At 53.5% G+C, this 18,202-nt stretch overlaps 1 protein-coding gene across 1 annotated transcript; it reads left to right on the top strand.

Moving 5' to 3' along the window:
• Window positions 1-4,977: 4,977 nt before the first annotated feature.
• THBD (thrombomodulin) lies at window positions 4,978-8,824 on the top strand. The gene has a single exon (XM_004441945.3). It carries the CDS (start codon window positions 5,112-5,114, stop codon window positions 7,008-7,010), a length of 1,899 nt encoding a protein of 632 aa, XP_004442002.3. The 5' UTR covers window positions 4,978-5,111; the 3' UTR covers window positions 7,011-8,824.
• Window positions 8,825-18,202: the final 9,378 nt, after the last annotated feature.

Below are 18,202 nucleotides of genomic sequence, written 5' to 3'. Positions count from 1 at the left end.
AAAACTGCCTCCCACACTTGCTAAAGCTCTTTGGCTAAGGTATGTGGGGTCAGCACGTTGTCCCTGGCCCTTTTGTATCTGGACTCCTCTTCAGCTCTGTTTTCACAGCAGCCACACATGTTTGCCTTCAGTACAAACGGCAGGAGTTTGTTCCCTGCCAGGGAGTTGGTCCAAGCTCCCCCGCAGACATCAAACAGAAACTCCCACCGAAAGAGCCAGACTTCCCAGATGGACGCCAGTGACCCTGGGAGCCCTGCACAGAGCTTCTCACCAGGAGTAACCACTGTATTTGTTCACCAGCTGCTACATTCCAAGAAAGCTAATAGTCACTGTGTGTATATTTTCTAACTTCACAACTTTGTAAATTAGATATTATATCTCCAGTTTTGGGGGGAGAAAACCAGAGATTTAAGAAACTTAAAATCGGGGGTGTTAAAGGGCAAACTCGGGGTCAGATTGACTCCACTTTGGTTCTTTCATCCTAAAGCAGGCTGGTGAGCCTTGGTTTCAGGGCAGCTGTGCGGCCCTGGGAAGTCACTTCTCCTCTCTGACCTTCAGCTTTCTCCTCTGGAAAACGAGGAATTAACATGGGCTTCCTTCGGGGCAGACTGGGAGTGAGTCTGAGCCTTCACCTAAGCCTCCCGGCGCACAGGGACCCAGGGCACGCTTCTCCTGCTGCCTTCAGTTCCTTCCCTACTCCTCCTGGATCCCTGAACTTCCTTTTGTCCTTCTTTTTTTTGTTTTTTCCCCAAAATTGCTTATTGCTATTATTGGTAAAAATGCTCAGCTGAACTGAATTTCACCCAACAGACATTTAGCAAGTCTTTACTCTGGACAAGGAACCATGCCGGGTGTCGAATACTATCAATCAGTGACTGAATTCAAATTTTAGGGGCCAGAGTGTATCCTTTTTTAGCTAAAATTTGTTGAGAGTTTACTATGGCTCAACGGTACTAGATGATTTCCATGTACAACTCATTTAATCCACATCACACACTTTGACAGGGAGTCTGTTATGATTCTCATCACACAGTTGGAGCACAGAGAGGCCGGGTATTTGCCAGATACGACATGACTTATAAACGATGGGGCTGGGGCTCAGTCCAGCCCAGTTGGCTCCAAAGCCCACATCCCCAACCCTGAGGCCCTGAGGTCCCCATCCTTGTCTTTGCAGGTTGACATGAGAAAGTCACACAGGAGGGGGCACAAAGAAACGTCCACAGCAGGTGCTCAAGCGACTCCTGAGCAGTCTATGCACGAAAACTGCTGGCAGGCGTCTGGGGTGCACAGATGTATAAGAACATGCTCACCCCAGGAAACTAGATTGTAAGAGTAGCAAAGAGCACGACATGGACGTGATTACTTACAAGGCTGGGAAGGCGCAGTTAGCGCTAAAGTGCTGATAGAAAGGCCTACGAACTTCACAGGGATCAGCTCTGGTTTGTAACTTGCTGATGAGGCAGCGTGTCACCTGTGCCTTAAAAGAAGGGTCAGATTTCAAATAGATGAAGAAGAGGTAAAGACTAGAATGTTCCTGGCAGAAGAAAAAACATGAGCCATGGAATGAAGGTGAGACTGGATGAGGCATTCCTCTCACAGGCAGCAGGAACCCCTCTTGCTGGTACTGTCAGCATCCGTGGCGACCAGTGGGACAACAGCCTTTGAAGGGGGAGGGTTCTGGGTCTGAACCCCAGTGGAGACCCTTGAGTGCAAATTTCCTATTTTGTGGCCACAGAGTAGAGGCACAATGAGCAATCATCTTCAGTGTGGCTGGGCCGAGTGGGGAGGGAGGGGAAAGGAGCACGTGCTTCCCTCGGCAGGTGGTGGGTGCCCTGAAGGGGTGCAAGGATGCAGGAGGTGTCAGCAGGGGCGAAGAGTGAGAGAGAGAAGACCAAGGAAAAGAGCTGACGGAGCAGGAGCAATGACGATCAGAAGGATGAGGCAGGGAAACAGACGAAGTCTGAGGCAGAAGTGATGACAGCGTAAGTCTGAGGGGTGTAAATATTGATATGGGGAAAGAATGGGTTGAGGGTCCCTTCTGGGGACCTCCCTCCACCAGTCTCCTTTGACATGGATATCATTGCAAGGGCAATGGGTGAGTCTGGCAAAGGGTGGGATGTTAAGAGATAGGGGTGGAGAGAAGAGAGAAGACGGCAGACAGAACCTGAGGACTCGCCAGGCTTGCAGGGCAGGAGGGTCAGAGGGGCCGCCCTCAGGCAGGTAGAGAAGGAGGGGCAGGGGCACAGGTGTCTGGGAAGTCCTGGGAGGAAGAGGCTTGAGAACAGTGAGGGCTCAAGAGTGCAAACAGCACAGAGACATCTAGAAGCATGAAGACTGAAAACAAGTTATTGGCCACAGTATTTAGGAGATGATGGGTACTCTTCAAGGGGGCTGTTCCAGTAAAACAGGGTGGCTGGTGAGCCTCTGGTGGATGGCAGGGCAGGGGTGGGGAGAAGAGGGAAGTGGGGGGGTTCATCCACATAGAGACAGAGGGAGGGGCCTATCCGCCTGTGCAGGAGGTGCAGAGGAAGACGAGGGTAGCTTAAAATGTGCAAAAAAGCCTCAAAGTGATGGCTGGAGAGGAGAAAGGTGGCAGAGGGCAGGCCCTAGAAGGCAGAGGTAAAGTGTGCTGAGGGCCAGGGGCAAGGCCTGCAGGATGGAAAATGTCCATCCACCCTTCTGCGGGGTAACCCGAGACTGCTGGTCCCACCCCAGTCAGTGCTCTGCTCCCTTTAGTTGTTGCTCTAGTGTCTTTCTACATGGAAACAGCCGGCACCTCCTCAGACAGGTTGGCCCAAGTCTCACCGGCACCATCTGGTTCTCACCTGGACGCAGCTACTGGGGCAGCCTCCAACTTCCTGTCTTTTTCTTTTCAAGAATCAGTAACTGGGCTCAAGGTGACCTGAATAGGACGTCCCACCAAAACCCACCCAAGAAGTGACTCAGCCTGGTGTGGGGCCAGACTTGACACTTGGGTGTCCCTCAACCTCTTTTAGGGCTGGCAGGGTCAGGAGGGCCCCCCCTTTGTTTAATGCTTTACTGTCAGTCTTGAAATTCTCGGAAAGTTTTGAACAAGGGGTGGTGAGGATTGTGTAGCTGGTCCTGTTGCCTCACCTGTCTCATGCACCCAGGCAATTTCTCCCACTTTCTGAGCTCTTTCAGCAGTGTTCCAGCCCATATCTGGACACTCTGCCCCCAGGGCTGGCGCCACCAGAGGCAGCCCTGCCCTGAGCTCCAGCCCTGCGTGGGCGGGCTGTGCACAGAAGTCATGATCCTTGACTCAGGCCAGGCAGCCAGGGGGACGTTAGGCCAGCGCCTGCCCTGCTCGCACGCGGGACAGCCGGACTCTCCAATCTGCTGGTCGTTCCTTCCTTTGCCCAGAGGGGCAGTCGCGTCTATTCCTGGGAGCTTTGGACCTCAGTCTCCACCCCGCGTTCCTGCTGCTTCCGTGCCACGAGCTGGGACAGCGTTCTCAGGACAGAGCAGCGCTCAGCGGGCCCGGCTCTCCGCCGGGCGTCAGGGAGCGTAGGGAGGGACCATTGCACATCCCCCGCTTCACTTTCCCAGTGTCTAGGCCCCAACTGTTTGGTCACTGTCAGTCAGTACAGTCCCGCCGACAGGTGCTTGTCTTTCGCTTGTGAGGACGCCACACTCACCTGTTCTCTTACAAAATCTGGGCTCTCCTGGACCAGGGAGGCAGGACACCCCGGTGAGCCGCGGGATCTGCGCAGGGCTTCCCGGGAGCCGAGTTTCCTGCCCCAGGACGAGGCCTCTGCGTTCCCCACGCTCTTAACCCTTTTCCGCCCTAGTCTGGAGATCTCGGACTTCTTTGGCTTTGTTTAGAGTTCAACAGCGCCGCCTCCTGGTGCTTCGTTGTGAGTGACCATAGCGGAGAAACGGCATAGGATGTCAAAAAAGAAAAAAAAAGTTTGCCACTCTCGGTTATGCTTTGGACCCACCCCTCGCATTCTTGGTAAATGAATAAGCGGATAAGGTCGAAAAGTGACAGATTCCCACCTCCTCCTCCCAGTTCTCCCCACCCTGCCCGTCCACAGGACCGCCCCTCTTCAGTAGCCTTTGCCGCCCAAGTGGCATTTATGTGCACCTCTGTATCAATCCGATTTCTCAGCCAAATAGAAAAATCCTTAACAGATCCGAGTGGCATCCACTTGGCGTCCGCAGCGCCTCCCCGCGCGCCCCGTTGGGGGTGCCAGAAGGATTGCGTCTCTGTGAAGCTGAAGGAAAACAGACCAAACAGGCTAACACGCACCCCAGCACGCCCGCCCCTACAGGCGAGGCTGCTACTGCCTCTGAAGGGTGACAAGACCTTGGAGCTCTGACAGTATCCCCACGACTTTCCCACGCGACCAGATGAGGTCGGGCTTTGGGAGCTGGCGTTCAGGGACTTGTGGGTCCCTAGCTGTGCAGGGGGGCCCGGGGGGGTTCCATATCAAGCCAGTCCAACCCCTTCGCCCGTCGTCGCCCCAGCCACACCCTCTGTCTTCTGGGGCCGAGGGCACCCCCACTGGCCTGGATGGGGTCCAGCTCTCTCCCCTTGAGATAGCGTCTTTGGGGAAGTCCTCGCCCGAGGCAGCCCCTTCCAAAGTCCTCTTCCTGGCGGGCACCTCCTCCCCGACCCCTGCGGGTCCTGGGCACTACCTCCCCCGCCCCTCTTCAAAGCCCTCCTCGCCCTGGTCTCTTCCTAGTCTTCTGCAATCCAGGCTTCCTTGAAATCGGTGGTAACAACACATTGATGAAGAAAAAGCAAGAGGACAGGGAAATTAGGAAGGGCTGCGGATTAAGCCTCTCTTCAGGCTGCGCGCGTGGGGGCCCGAGTGGCGGGGCGGGGACTGTCGCCTTGCCGACAGAGGTGCTGTCTTCCCGCCGCGCTTGCGCCTGGCGGCCCCGCCCGGGGACGTACCAGGGCCCGGGCTGGGTTTACTCATCCCCCCGAGGTGATCCCAGGCGCGAGGGCGGGCGCAAGGCGTCCGGAGAACCCAGTAATCCGAGAATGCAGCATCAGCCCTTCCCACTAGGCACTTCCTTCCTTTTCCCGAACGTCCAGGGAGGGAGGGCCGCGCACTTATAAACTCGGGCCCCGGCCCGCTGGCATGTCAGAGGCTGCCTTGCCGGGGTTGCGCGCCGCGTCCGGACGCGTCCGTGCTGGGACAGACAGGAGGGGTTGTCGCCGGCGGCGCCCTGCACCTCTCGGCCCCGGCCGGGCTCCGGCCTCGTCGCGGCGCCTGCGCTCTCCCCGGGGCCTGCACGCGGCGCGCCTGGACAGCATGCTCCGGGTCCTGCTTCTCGGCGTGCTGGCCCCCGCTGGCCTGGGGCTCCCGGCGCCCACGGAACCGCAGCCCCACGGCAGCCAGTGCGTCGAGCACGACTGCTTCGCGCTCTTCCGGGGTCCCGTGCCCTTCCTCGCCGCCAGCCAGGCCTGCGAGCGCCTGCGGGGCCACCTGATGACCGTGCGCTCCTCGGTGGCGGCTGATGTCATCTCTCTGCTACTGAGTGGCGACGGCGGCGACAGCCAGCGCTTCTGGATCGGCCTGCAGCTCCCGCCCGGCTGCAGGGACCCGGGGCACTTCGGCCCCTTGCGCGGCTTCCAGTGGGTTACGGGCGATAACCGCACCAGCTACAGCAGGTGGGCGCGGCTCCACCGCGACGGGGCGCCTCTCTGCGGTCCGCTGTGCGTCACAGTCTCGGCGGCCGGGGCCGCTGCACCCGGCGAGCCGGCCTGGGAGGAGCAGCAGTGCTCCGCGGAGGCCGATGGCTTCCTCTGCGAGTTTCACTTCGCAGCCTCCTGCAGGCCCCTGGCTGTGGAGTCCGCGGCGGCCGCCAGTGTCTCGATCACCTACAGCACCCCGTTCGGGGCCCGCGGCGCGGACTTCCAGGCGCTGCCGGTGGGTAGCTCCGCCGCTGTAGGGCCCTTCGGAGTGGAGCTGGAGTGCGCGGCGCCGCCCGGAGAGGCCGAGGCGCGCTGGAGCCAGGAGGCGCCCGGCGCCTGGGACTGCAGCGTGGAACAGGGCGGCTGCCAGCACAAGTGCAACGGGAGCGCCGGGGCGTCGCGCTGCCTCTGCCCGGCCGACGCCGCCCTGCAGGCCGACGGGCGTTCCTGCGCCGCGCCTGGGGAGCACTCGTGCGACCAACTCTGCGAACACTTCTGCTACCGCACCCCGGACGTGCCCGGCGCCTACTCGTGCATGTGCGAGACGGGCTACCAGCTGGCTGCCGACCAGCACCATTGCGAGGACGTGGACGACTGTACGCTGGTGCCCAGTCCGTGCCCGCAGCGCTGTGTCAACACTCAGGGCGGCTTCCAGTGCCACTGCTACCCCGGCTACGACCTGGTGGACGGCGAGTGCGTGGAGCCCGTGGACCCATGCTTCGGGACTCAGTGCGAGTACCAGTGCCAGCCCGTGGGTCAAAATGGCTACCGCTGCGTCTGCGCCGAGGGCTTCGCGCCCACCCCCAACGACCCGCACAGGTGCCAGATGTTCTGCAACCAGACTGCATGCCCAGCTGACTGCGACCCCAACAACCCAACTACATGCCAGTGCCCGGAGGGCTACATCCTGGACGAGGGCTTCATGTGCACAGACATCGACGAATGCAACAATGGCTACTGCCCCGACGCGTGCCTCAACCTCCCTGGCAGCTACCAGTGCATCTGCGGGCCCGACTCGCCCCTCGCCGGCCAGGCTGCCACTGACTGTGACCCCAAGGTGACCAACGGCGGCGACGAAGACGGCGGCTCTGGGGAGCTCCCAGTCAGCCCGACCCCCGGCGCCACCTCGAGCCCCTCGCCTGTAAGACCCATGCATTCGGTCGTGCTTATTGGCATCTCCATCGCGAGTCTGTCTCTGGTGGTGGCGCTTTTGGCGCTCCTCTGCCACCTGCGCAAGAAGCAAGGGGCCCTGCGGGCCGAGCTGGAGTACAAGTGTGGGGCCCCAGCCAAGGAGGTGGTGCTGCAGCACGTGGGAACGGAGCGGACGCCTCAGAAACTCTGAGGGGCCTCCCTCCCCGGCCCCAGGTGTGGGCTTGGCCTTTGCCACCCTTCTGTGCCCGCCCCCCGCCCCCAGCCTTACTCCCTGGCTACCCCAAAGCACCTTAGCTGGCATCAGAACTGAAGAAGACCCTCCCCACCTTCTTCTCTGATTCCACGCATGGCTGGGGAGGGGGAATTGGAAGGACTATGCGCCCCAGCCATTTCCATGACGTCATCGGACAACTGGGCGAGATGGTCGTTTTATGATGAAGACACAGACTCCAAAGTGTCCCGTGCCCTCACCAAGGAGGGGTGAGCGTTATGGTTGGCAGCCTTTGGGGCAGACTGTGATCTCGTGGACTAGTGAGTGTAATGAAGTCATCAATAATGACCAAGATATTTATTTTTTGAGTATTTAGAATCTTGTTCTTTTGCTTTTTCCCTACTTGTGTGTATCCCTCCCCACTCCTCCCACCCCCTTCTCCTTCCCTATCTCTATATTTATATACTCCCACTTGTCGTGTGGCAGTTATACTATCTTGGTGAATTTTTTTCCCAGTCCTCTTGCATTTATGAAGCCCAGCCCTGTATTCCCCCCTCATTCCTCCCAATTTTCCCTCCTCAGGAACTCAGCCAACCCACCTGAGTCACCGCCCTGTGTCAGACCCCTCTGCTCTTAGTGTCTGCCTAGGCGGACTCCCATGTGAAACAGAAACAAAACCTCTCAAGACCAGAGTGGTTGGGGATTTGCTTTTGCACCAGATTTGCTAATTTTTCTTGAAATTGCAGGCTTCCAGAGCAATATCATTTTAACAGAGGTTAAGATGTGAGGGGCATTCGTTAAACTAATGTTGCTGAACTGTCATAGAATTTCAACCCCAAGGAGTATTTTATTTTTTAGACAGTGAGGCTGGGTTATATTGTTGTTGTTTTGATTTGGACTGAAAAGTAGTAACTATTGTTAAGCTTCTTATGCAGTTTCTTTTTATATTATTATTATTATTAGTTATTTTGGACAATGTTGAAGACGTTCACTCGATTGCTCTAGATTTAGAGAAGACAGAAGCACGTCCCAGGAGACGGTTGAAGACAGTTTTGAGCTGCATGATCCAGGCCAATTCCCATTTTGACTCTTATTGTTGTTGTGATTTGTAGCCCAGCTCTACTCCTTTGTGGGATTTGGGAGCTTGAGGATGGAGCCTGAAGGATGCTCAGTTAGGGTCCCACCTTGATCAGGCCCTGGAGAATATCTCCCACTTCAGAGAGGCCTTCTAACCCCGTCCACTTGGAGCAGGGGCCCCGGGCAAGAAGCAGAGGCTGCCCCCCCGCTGGGGCGGCTGGTTAGAAATGCAGGAGCTCCAGCTCCACCCACCTGCTGCATGAGAATCTGGATTGTAACAAGGTCTGCAGGCGGTGTCTGCCCAGTACAGCCTGAGAAGAACTGTGCCAGATAGCTTCCAACTTTCTGGAACACATTAAATATGGATCAGTAATAAGTAGTAGGCCAAACCAGGTCCTTTATTCTCAAGAAACTGAGGAATTTTCACGTTATAGCTTTGCTTTCTGGTAGAAAGACTAGGTACACAACTTTAGACATTGCTGCACAGGGTAGAGAAGTTCTTTGGTTCAACTAAGCTAGGGATGAAATCATGCTTTAGTGTGTGGAAAAAAATGTATCATATAATGTATCTTTTGTGATGCAAAGGTTTTCTTCTACTATTTTGTAAACTCAGCACATTTGTACATAGTTATTTATTTATTGCAGATAAACTAGGACACGGGCAAAACCCTTGCTTATGACATCACATGTAGAAAATAAACAAATAACAGAGTGTTCTTGGGTTGTGTCTGTTCACCTCCCCTCCCCCACCCCTCATTTTGCATCATTGAACCAGGCGCACCAACAATGCAAATGCCCTGAGATGCATTTAAAGGCTGCTCCACACCCCTTCACTGGCTCCATCTGCCGATGGCACCATCTCTGACTTTCAAAGATCTTTCCAGAGGACATTGTTTTCACTGTAGAAGGACTTCACGTTATGCCTGTGTGCACAAATATTTATTTTTTCCTTTTGTAACCATAACCACTTCATGCACAGGACTTGTGTCTATGCGTCTTAAAATACATTATAGGATTATTTGTTGGCATGCGTTAAAGAAACAGTCTTTCTTGGGCATCTCCAGAATCCCCGCTGTGTGTCATTCTGTGTATGGTTTGGCATTATCTGCTCTTTGAGCTATCCAAACACAGCAGTCAGGAGGGGTCTCAGTCTGTGGCTCATATTCAAACAATTGTTTCCACATGCCAAGGTCTTACGCAGTGTTAAATCATTCTCATTTCTGTTGGAGATTAGAAACACTGTCTTTTTAATACACAAATTTCTTGGGCCCCTTTTCCTGGGCTGGTAGACTGGCTGAATTTTATATGCAGTGCTCCCAAAGTGTTCATAAAGCAGAAGTGGAAAGAAAATCAAATTTGGTCAAATATTCAAATATTTGTATACACATGGATGATGCTGAATTTCTCAGTTTCAAGCTGAGCAGTTCCTGTTGTGAAGGTGCAGCTGGAGAGTGCAACATCCTGGGATGCGGCTGACAGCTCTGGTGTGTGCAGGGTGAGGGTGGCGGCTGCCGTGCACTGAGATAGCGAGTTGAGCGCTGTGGCTTGAGGAGTTTGGTAGACTGGCAGAAACCAAATTCCGTAGTGGGTGCATACGAAGGAAGAACTAGATGAGTGGAGGCAAAGCAGGTGTAGCTGAGTTGTCCTGCGGGGTCCAGAGGAGAGAGTGATTCCTTACAAACTTGTCCTGACTGCCTGGCCTTCCATTGTTCAAAAGGGTCTGCTCCCATGTAGCCATCAAATTGACTTTCAAGGGCTCATTGCTTTAGGATTTTTTCCTCCAGAGGAGGGGCATTTTCTTAAGAACACAAGAAGACCAAAACACACTTTCAAGATCCAGAGGCAAGAACCTTACTGGGGCATCCTGGACCCCAGAACACTAGTGAGGTGGGGGCCCAGCCCCTCACTTCCTGTCCCGTGGAGATCAGCGTCCCTGTTTACAGGCCTCATCTGAACTTGCAACTCTCAAAACAACTAGAGGACCATAGCCTTTCTTTGATAAAGACACCAGGACCACATAAACAAATCACTTAGTATAAAAACTATCCTCCAGCGTGTAAAATCGGGGTAGACTTTATGGACCAGGGGCTGTGAGTCAGCCTGTATGCTCTCTGCTTTCTGTTCACATTATTGGACGTCCAGGTCTGAGGGAGAAGCCCAAATTTCAGCTAGTGGTACATGTTTGCTGATGAGGACTTGAGGGAGAAGGCCAAGGTGGTGTTTCTGGAGAAGTCAGAATTCGATTTTATGAGTCAAATGGCTTTTCTGCCCCCCCAGACCTAACCCCTTCTCATGGATTAGTTCAGCAAATATTCACTGAGCAGGTACTCTGTGCTGGCATGGTGACAGGTATGGGACAAGCCCCTGCCTTGAGAGGCTCACACTCGGGGGGGGTGACAGACATAAAACAAATGATCACCTCCCAATTGTATCTAACTTAGAAACAGCAATAGGAGCTGAGGGGAAGCACAGCACAGTACAGGACGGGATTTAGATTAGGGGACTGGAGAAGGCGTCTTTGCTGAGCTGACACTTAGCGCTAGACCTGAAGGAGCAGCAGGGCTTAGTCAAGTGCAGAGTGCAGGGGTGAGCAGTCCTGGTAGAAGCAACAGCATGTGCAAAGGCCCTGCACCAGGAACTGTCTTGGCAGAGGGCAAGGAGCATGGTGAGCAAGGAGGAGGGGATCCGGGATGAGGCTGAAGAGGTGGAAATGGAGAGATAAAAGTGGAGGGGCAGAGAGGACTGTATGCCAGCTAAAGATGTTGAATTCTAACCTGGGTGCCAGTGCATCACTCAAGGAGTTTTAGTAAGAACGTTCAATTCATGTAGTGAAATTGTTTGGGAAAGTAACAGCGACTTCTAGACTTATTTACATGTGTCCACCGGCAGAAACCGGCAGCTTCCCTTGTCAGCGTCCAGCAGGACTAACATGGAGTGTGGGGGTCAGATACCCCTGGATTTGCATCCCAGCCTGACACTTGGTAGTCACGTGACCAGGGCACCATGGCACCGTTCTGAGACTGTAAGACAGGGTGCCAGCAGCGTCACCTCGCAGGGTTTCCACGAAGATGAGACGAGGTGAGCTAGCACAGCTTCCGGCACACAGCAGGCGCTCACAAATGTTAGCTCGCGTGCCAGCCAATTAGCGGATGTAAAACTGGATCAAGAATAAGGTTATATTGAGATCTTGAGTGTCTTGAGGGCAAGTTCTAGGTCGTGCAGAAAGTGGAAAGCATTCTTTCAAGGCAAAGTGCAGTCACTTGGAAGGATGCTGTCAATCCTGGAGGAAGGGTCACGGTGGGATTTGGGGCATCAACAGAGATCAAGGAGGGAGATGTTCATGTGGGGGAGAGCAGATCCTTGGGAGCTGTAGAATCCCGCGTCCAGGGTCTATTCTCCCTGATCACAAGGCCTGTCACAGGATATAGGTGCAGAGACCCCTCCATTATGCTCCCAGGGAGGCCACAGAGAAGGGGAGAGCACACCCCAAAGTGCCTACTTGCTTTCTCAGGGCCCAGAGGCGAGAGAGAGGACTGGCTTCAGTCCAGGCAGAACCGGGAGCCTCGGGGAGGCGGCACGGCCCGCCCCTCCCCATCAGTGCCACGTGGGGCCTTAAAGTTTAGCAACACAAAGAGGAACCTGCAGAAGGGAAAAGAATCCTCATTGAAAATGCTGTACAGGCCCAACCGTCTGCCACGCTGGGGCATTACAAGCTGGCGGTGGGCCTTGGCACCTAACACCCCCAGCAGAGACAGAGACACTTCTGTGATCCCACCTGTGACTGAGCTCCCCCCCTGGCTGCACGTCAGAGACTGCCCACTCAGAAGCAGGGATGCTGCCACCCTCATCTTCTCAGGGACGGCGGCCTGTCAACTAAAGTGCAGGGCCTTCTGGAACTCTCCTTCAGGAAAGTGTGTGCCCATTGGCTCATCGTCCTCTTTCTCTGCCGGGGAAAGAAGAACCAGCCCCAAGTGGAGACTGTCCGTTGATTAGGGACTACATGAATTAAGGTCTGCTGGCCCAGAAAGTGCTGGCCATGATGACCAGGCCCTGGGAAGAGCAGGCCCGGCCCAGTCGGTGGCTAGTGCATTGATTTTATTTCTTTTTAAAATTAAGATATAATTGACATACAGTAAAATTCACGCTTTTCAGTGAACAGTTCTATGGGTCCTGAAGAACACACACATTGGTGGAACCATCGCCATCATCAATATATAGAACATTTCATCACACCAGAAAGTTCCCTGGCGCCCCTCCCCCTCTACTGCCTTTGGAGTTGTCTACACACGCAGGATGAGGCCTTTGTCCTCTCTGACGGCCCCCAACCCTTCAGGATCTCCCCACACCTAGGATCCTGTGTTCACATTGAATCACAAAGACGAGCTTTTCTAAGCAATGACCAGACAGCCTGACTCTCTTTACCTTCAGCAAATAGATTTTCATGATACCCAGCTCCTATGTCTCCCAGGGCCCTGATCATTCCCCCATGTTCTGGACTTGTGCTGCCCCAAATTCTGGCAGCGCACTAGCGGTGTGTAAGGAGGCATAAAAGCAAGACGGCAAACCCCACATCACGCAGTTTCAGGGAGGAGGAGAACTGGAGGGGGCACTCAGGAAGCAAGGAAGTCCCCTGTGAAAGAGATGGTGGCGCTGCCTCCCGCCTCCCATGTGGCAAACCACTGCCACACTCCTTCCTGGGGCTCCTGGGCATGGCATTCCAGTTGTAGGCAGGGCCAGGTGACAGAAGATCCCCAAGTTCTGACTTTTGGGGGCTCCTGTTGGTCTTGTGTTAAATGAGGGTTAATCATTATATTATCTCTTCAAGGAAAACTGAGGTTACAAAGAATATAAACACGTTCCATCACGGTCATGACTCGGTGGGGGTACCTGAGCTCATGTTAAAACACTTCCCTGACGTTTCAGGCATTTCTTCATAAAATAACACAGGCAACGCCCAGCTCTGACTTTCCTTCTCTCTCTGAACGTGCGCCGGGTTCAGCGCTCTCTCTTTTTGTTTTGAGAGAGTCCTTCTTCCTTTTTTTGGTCAGCAGGTTCAGATGTAGGCAAACAACTGATTTCCTCTCACAAGAGAAACGAAATGTTGTTTTAACATCAGATTCTAACAGAATCAAAATCCTTTCCATGGTGTTTTGAAAGTGTGATTGGGAAAGACAAAAGAACCCTGTGGTGTCTTGGTGAAAGTCACGCCCACCAGAACCTTAGAGAAAGTCACACCCACTGGGAGCCAACAGCAGGAGGGATTCAGGGATCCAGTGAAAAACTCTAAGATTCCAAACTGGGGTCCATGATGATAATGCCCCCTGGCCACAGGCCAGACATTTCCCTGACCGTCTGCTTGAAATAAATCTTCTTGTAAACAGGACATTTCATGACTGATATGATCCTGCCATGAAACCTGCTCCTCTTCTGCACCTTCCTGGTGTGGCAGCTTCTCTCTGTTGCCCTCCTGGAATCCTCCTTCAGTCTTTACACGGAGGCTGGCCCCGACTGCTCACTCATGGGCTGTCGGAGTCAAGGAAACCTTTGTTGAGCTGCCCAGTGAGGAAGAAAGGGGCTTGTCTACAGCCTCCTGAATCTTCCCTCTCCCTCCTGCCTCCTGCCTCAATTCCATTGCATTTCCTTGAGAACAGAGCCCCCGCGTCCCAAAAACTCTTTAGAGATCTCCAGCCTGGCACACTATCACCCTCATAATCAGGGGACACATTGTTAAATTTCTCTTGAAATGGTGATCAAAACCAAAAGTGCCATTTTTGGTGATTCTTTGCCAGAATTTGACTCCTGTCTTTCCGCAAACATTTTCTCCCTTCTCCTAAGCAGTGCGACTTCAGGAATCCAATAGTAGCATGAGGAGAAAGGAAAGTCTGGGAAGGGCACGGAGCAAGTCCTGCTTCTCTGTTTAATTTCTCTGAATTTCCAGAGCGTGAACACAGCCATGACCAACACAGAGCTAAGACGATGGAGCAGCACAAACCCAGCAGCAAGCCGTCTGCAGGCCTGCGGCAAGTGGACACGATGGTTTTGACGCGGCTGGGTCTCAAGGGCTACTCCACTCTGCGAGGCTTCAAAGGGAGTTCTGAACCCTGGCTTGGAGGAGAACCGCACTCTCTCTCCAGCACTCAGGGTAAAAGCCTATGAGGGCATCAGGAAGACAGCAACTTGCCCAGGGAGACACTCAAGGCCCTAGTTTGTGCGTGGGTGGTCTCTGGAGCCCAGGCTGCTTCTCTTCAAATCCAGGAGGTCAAGGGGGCTTAGTGTCCTAGGTAAATTGATGGAGGTCTCCCTGCCCGGGGGGAGGAGCCCAGGAAATGGAATAAATAGGTGGCCTCCTTCCATCTGGGGACAGCACTGTACCCAGGTCTGTCTCCTCTTGTCCTCCCTATGCTCTTGTTGCCCATCTCCTCAGGGTACAGGTGACAGCCACCACAAGGGAAGGACACGGTAACAGAAACTGGCCCCATCTTACTGTAGTGGCAGTTAAACAACTGTAACTGTGTAAGTTTGTCAAAATTCATAGAACTGTACATCTAAAAAGAGTGAATTTTACTGTATGTAAATTACACTTCAATAAAAACAGATTAAAAAGAAACCGGCCTCCTCAGAATGGCTAAAGAAAGTCTGATGTAAAAAAAAAGAGAAAGAAGAAACACCCTCCACTCTCTGCACCACACCCTTGTCCTTCTTCTCTGTCATGTGGTCATGACAGTCACCATCTGGATGGTGAGCCCTCCTCTGGGCCAGCCACTGCACCCTTAGGGGTAGAGTCTGTCGTTCTGCCCTTTCTCCAGGGGCCACGTAGCTTCCCTGTGGCCACACTGGGCTGGTGAGCGGGTGCTCTGTCCCCGGTGCACCACATACCCACCTGGGGCCAGAGCTGACCTCGGGCAGCCCCCAGTCATTTCCACCCAGTCATTTCGACCCCCACGTTGCAGCAGAGGATGCCCACGGTGACTTTTCATAATGGGAAGCCACAGGTTTTGTTTTAGCAAAGTCAGGGCTCCCCTTCTAGGCAACACAGTTAGTGATCTTGGATTTTTGTTTATATTGGTTCTCCCTTATTTTCAAAAGTGCCCCTTCCTGTTAGACACTGACCAATCCATTCACGTGATGGAGACCCTGCCTCCCTGTTGATGCAAAGTTGAAAGTTGAAATGAAAAGAATACAATCCTCCTGCCAACGTCCCCGTGAGAAGTGGAGTGCACGTGTGCCCCAATGTCACAGAAGTCAAGAGTTGATGGGTTTCTTTGCCAGGCAGACTTGCCTCTCATTAGAGTCTGTCACCACTATTCTACGGCAGGGTCCTAAAGCCTTAAGGGGGCTTATGAGGCACTGCTAGTCAGGGGCTGCCAACGCCCCCAGCCAACTGGGCATCATCTGTCCTCTGTTCTAGTCACCTTAGGCAACTTCAGTGCCTCTTTCTACAGGCCCTTTGCACACGCTTAGAGCCCTTCACACCATCCGCCACAGCCCCTCATCTTCTGGTTAATTCCCATGCAGCCTTTGGAGGAGGTCATCTCCAGCAACCTTCCTGGGGAAGCCTGCCTTGGGACAAGGTCAGGTTCTTTTAGTGTATCATCTCCCGGAAGCTGGGTTCCTTCCTGGATAGTTCTTATTTCAGCTTAGCAGTGTACTCGCATTTCTGCGGTTATCTGATTAATGCCCATCTCTTGCCATTAACCTCCAGGCCTCATGAGGGCAGAGGGCAGTCTGCAGAGGCTTCCCCGTACCTTGAAGCTGCCGCGCACCCCACAGCAGCAGCCCTCAGTGTGCTGTCTTTGTGTCGCCCATCTGTGCACACCTCCACAGAGCAGAGCCTCGGGCGTGGTGCGAGCTGACGGCACACGGCGCTGTAGAGCGGTCACAGAGGTCAGAGCCTTAGGACTTAGAAGACTTTTGTGCTTGAGGAATCTGAGGCTATTCTGTTATCTACTCAGGGTAAGGGAGTGTGAGAGATGGGATGAGTCACCACCCACAGCCTGTCAGAGAAGAGCTTCAAAACCCAAATCTGCAGGGATTTGCCCCCTCACCGCACAGGGTTCCATGCCCGATTTCCGAGGTGGCATGCCCCGAACATGCCACATTTGGTTGGTTTTTCCTTTGATATCAGCCTTTAGCACCTAAGGAGCTCTAGAAGTGATGTTTTCTAATGAAAGTGAAGCCAGAATATAAAGATGAATATGAAAATATCATCTTTGCTCAAAGACATAGTGCTGACAAATGAGGCAAGAGCTCCCATGAGTGGCCACCTGTCACGCCCAAATACCATCTGGAAGAATTAAACCCCTGGCTCGTCACTGAACAACAAATTAAAGGCAATTTTAAAAGGCAAAGCAAGTTCACTGATTGAGGAGTACCTGAAGGCTGTTTCTATCCGTGATAAAAACAATGTTTTCATTCATCTTGCAGCCAAAAGCTGTTACTCCCAGTCTGGGTAAGCAGAGCAGGACTAAGGTCAATGCATGGCTGACCCCCAGGCAGGTGACACGTGTAAGTGCCCTTGGGACCCGTCCCCATCACTGACCTCAATTCACTGCAGTCTTGCCGCACACGAACCACGAACCACGAGGGAGAGTTTTATGCAACCAGCTGTTACAAAGGCCTAGGGGTAGACGCCAACCACAGCCAGCAGCACTGTGGACGGGCTCTAAATGCACCCCCAGACAAATGCTTGGGATGCTTTGCTGCTGCCGAGTTGTTAAGCCCCAAGAATTGAGATGGCTCTGCAGCTGAGGAAGAGCATGATCAGCAGGACCCACTCTCCCACCCATCCCCACCCCACCCCTCCACTGCAGATTTATTACTCCAGGGTCAAGGGAGTGTCAATGCTCATTTTTAACGAGTGATGGAGAGAGCACTAAGCATGAAAGAATGCTGTCTTTTATCTCTCCACTGCCTTGGTTAACATATTTCTCCAGTGTTTTTGAGAAAGCAGAGTTTACAGCTGGGAAGAACTCACAACTTACAACCTCCCTTTGTTGCCTATTTCAATTGGGAAACTGAGGCTCAGAGAGGTTAAATCACAGCTCATGGGCCTGGCTGCAGCTGAGGCCCCCTGCCTCCCGGTGACTTTTCTTTCTATTACCTAAGGCTGCCTGTCCTTCAACCATCACCAACTAAGTTAAAAAGGTTGGATTTTTAAATACTCAGCCAGGCATAACTGTTGCAAAGACCCCTGGTAAGTGCCCATCTCGCTCATCAGAGAGTTAGTCCAGTGTGTCACTGTGGGAGACTGAGGAGAAGGACCCAGCCCCCACCCCCCCGAAGCTGGGGCAAAGGCCCCGCAGCCCAAGGCCACTTCAGATCATCACCAGGGCCACGAGTGCCTCACCTCACTGCTGTCAGCCTGGGTGGTCCTCGCGGCTCAGTTCAACTACACTTACCAGTGCCCACCCTGCCAGACATGGCCAGGCACTGGGGAACATAGAAATAGTTCAATTTTAAAGACTGCCAAGAAGTTACAGTTATACAAGGCCCACAGACACCAGCACTGACTTACTCTCGACACCCAAGGTAACTCCAGTGGGTATGGACAAGTTAGGATGGTTGATGTCTGTGCGTGCTTGTGTGTGCATGTGGGCGTGTGTGTGTGGGTTCCAGGGCTTCTGCGCCTTAGCTGGGAGCTTCCAGTGCACAGCCATGTCTCCAGTGTGTGGGACACACTTGGCTACACGTTGTCTCTCAGAGTCAGAAGTAGACCACCTCATGTACAGACCCTACAGACCTATATCTCCACCTCGCCCCCCAGCCCTGAGACACACTGGTCAACACTGATCACTGCTTACAGACCACTCTGTTGGTGGGCCGTACTGAGGGTCAGAACCAACAGTTATGCCCAATGACAGTTTCGCTAAGGCCGTTTCTTTGTTCCTTCAATAAGGCAGAAGCTGGAATCTACAGCCAAACGGAAAAACCATGAGGTCAGATCTCTAAGAGTCACTGGTACTGGAAGGGCCTCTGATTTTACAGGCAACACTCTGAGGACTCCGAGCGGGGTTCAGTCACTTGCCTTGTCATACAAGGATCTTAACAAGGCTTGTATCTAGGACCAGAACTCAGCTCTCCTGCCTGTTTCCCAT

This window comes from Ceratotherium simum, chromosome 21, assembly GCF_057802395.1.
Source record: "Ceratotherium simum simum isolate JZ-2026a chromosome 21, ASM5780239v1, whole genome shotgun sequence".
NCBI lineage: Eukaryota > Metazoa > Chordata > Mammalia > Perissodactyla > Rhinocerotidae > Ceratotherium > Ceratotherium simum.
This window is presented reverse-complemented; position numbering and strand designations above follow the sequence as displayed.

Excerpts from the sequence above, each read along its gene's own strand:
- THBD (XM_004441945.3), top strand. The coding sequence starts at position 5,112 with ATGTCAGAGGCTGCCTTGCCGGGGTTGCGCGCCGCGTCCGGACGCGTC.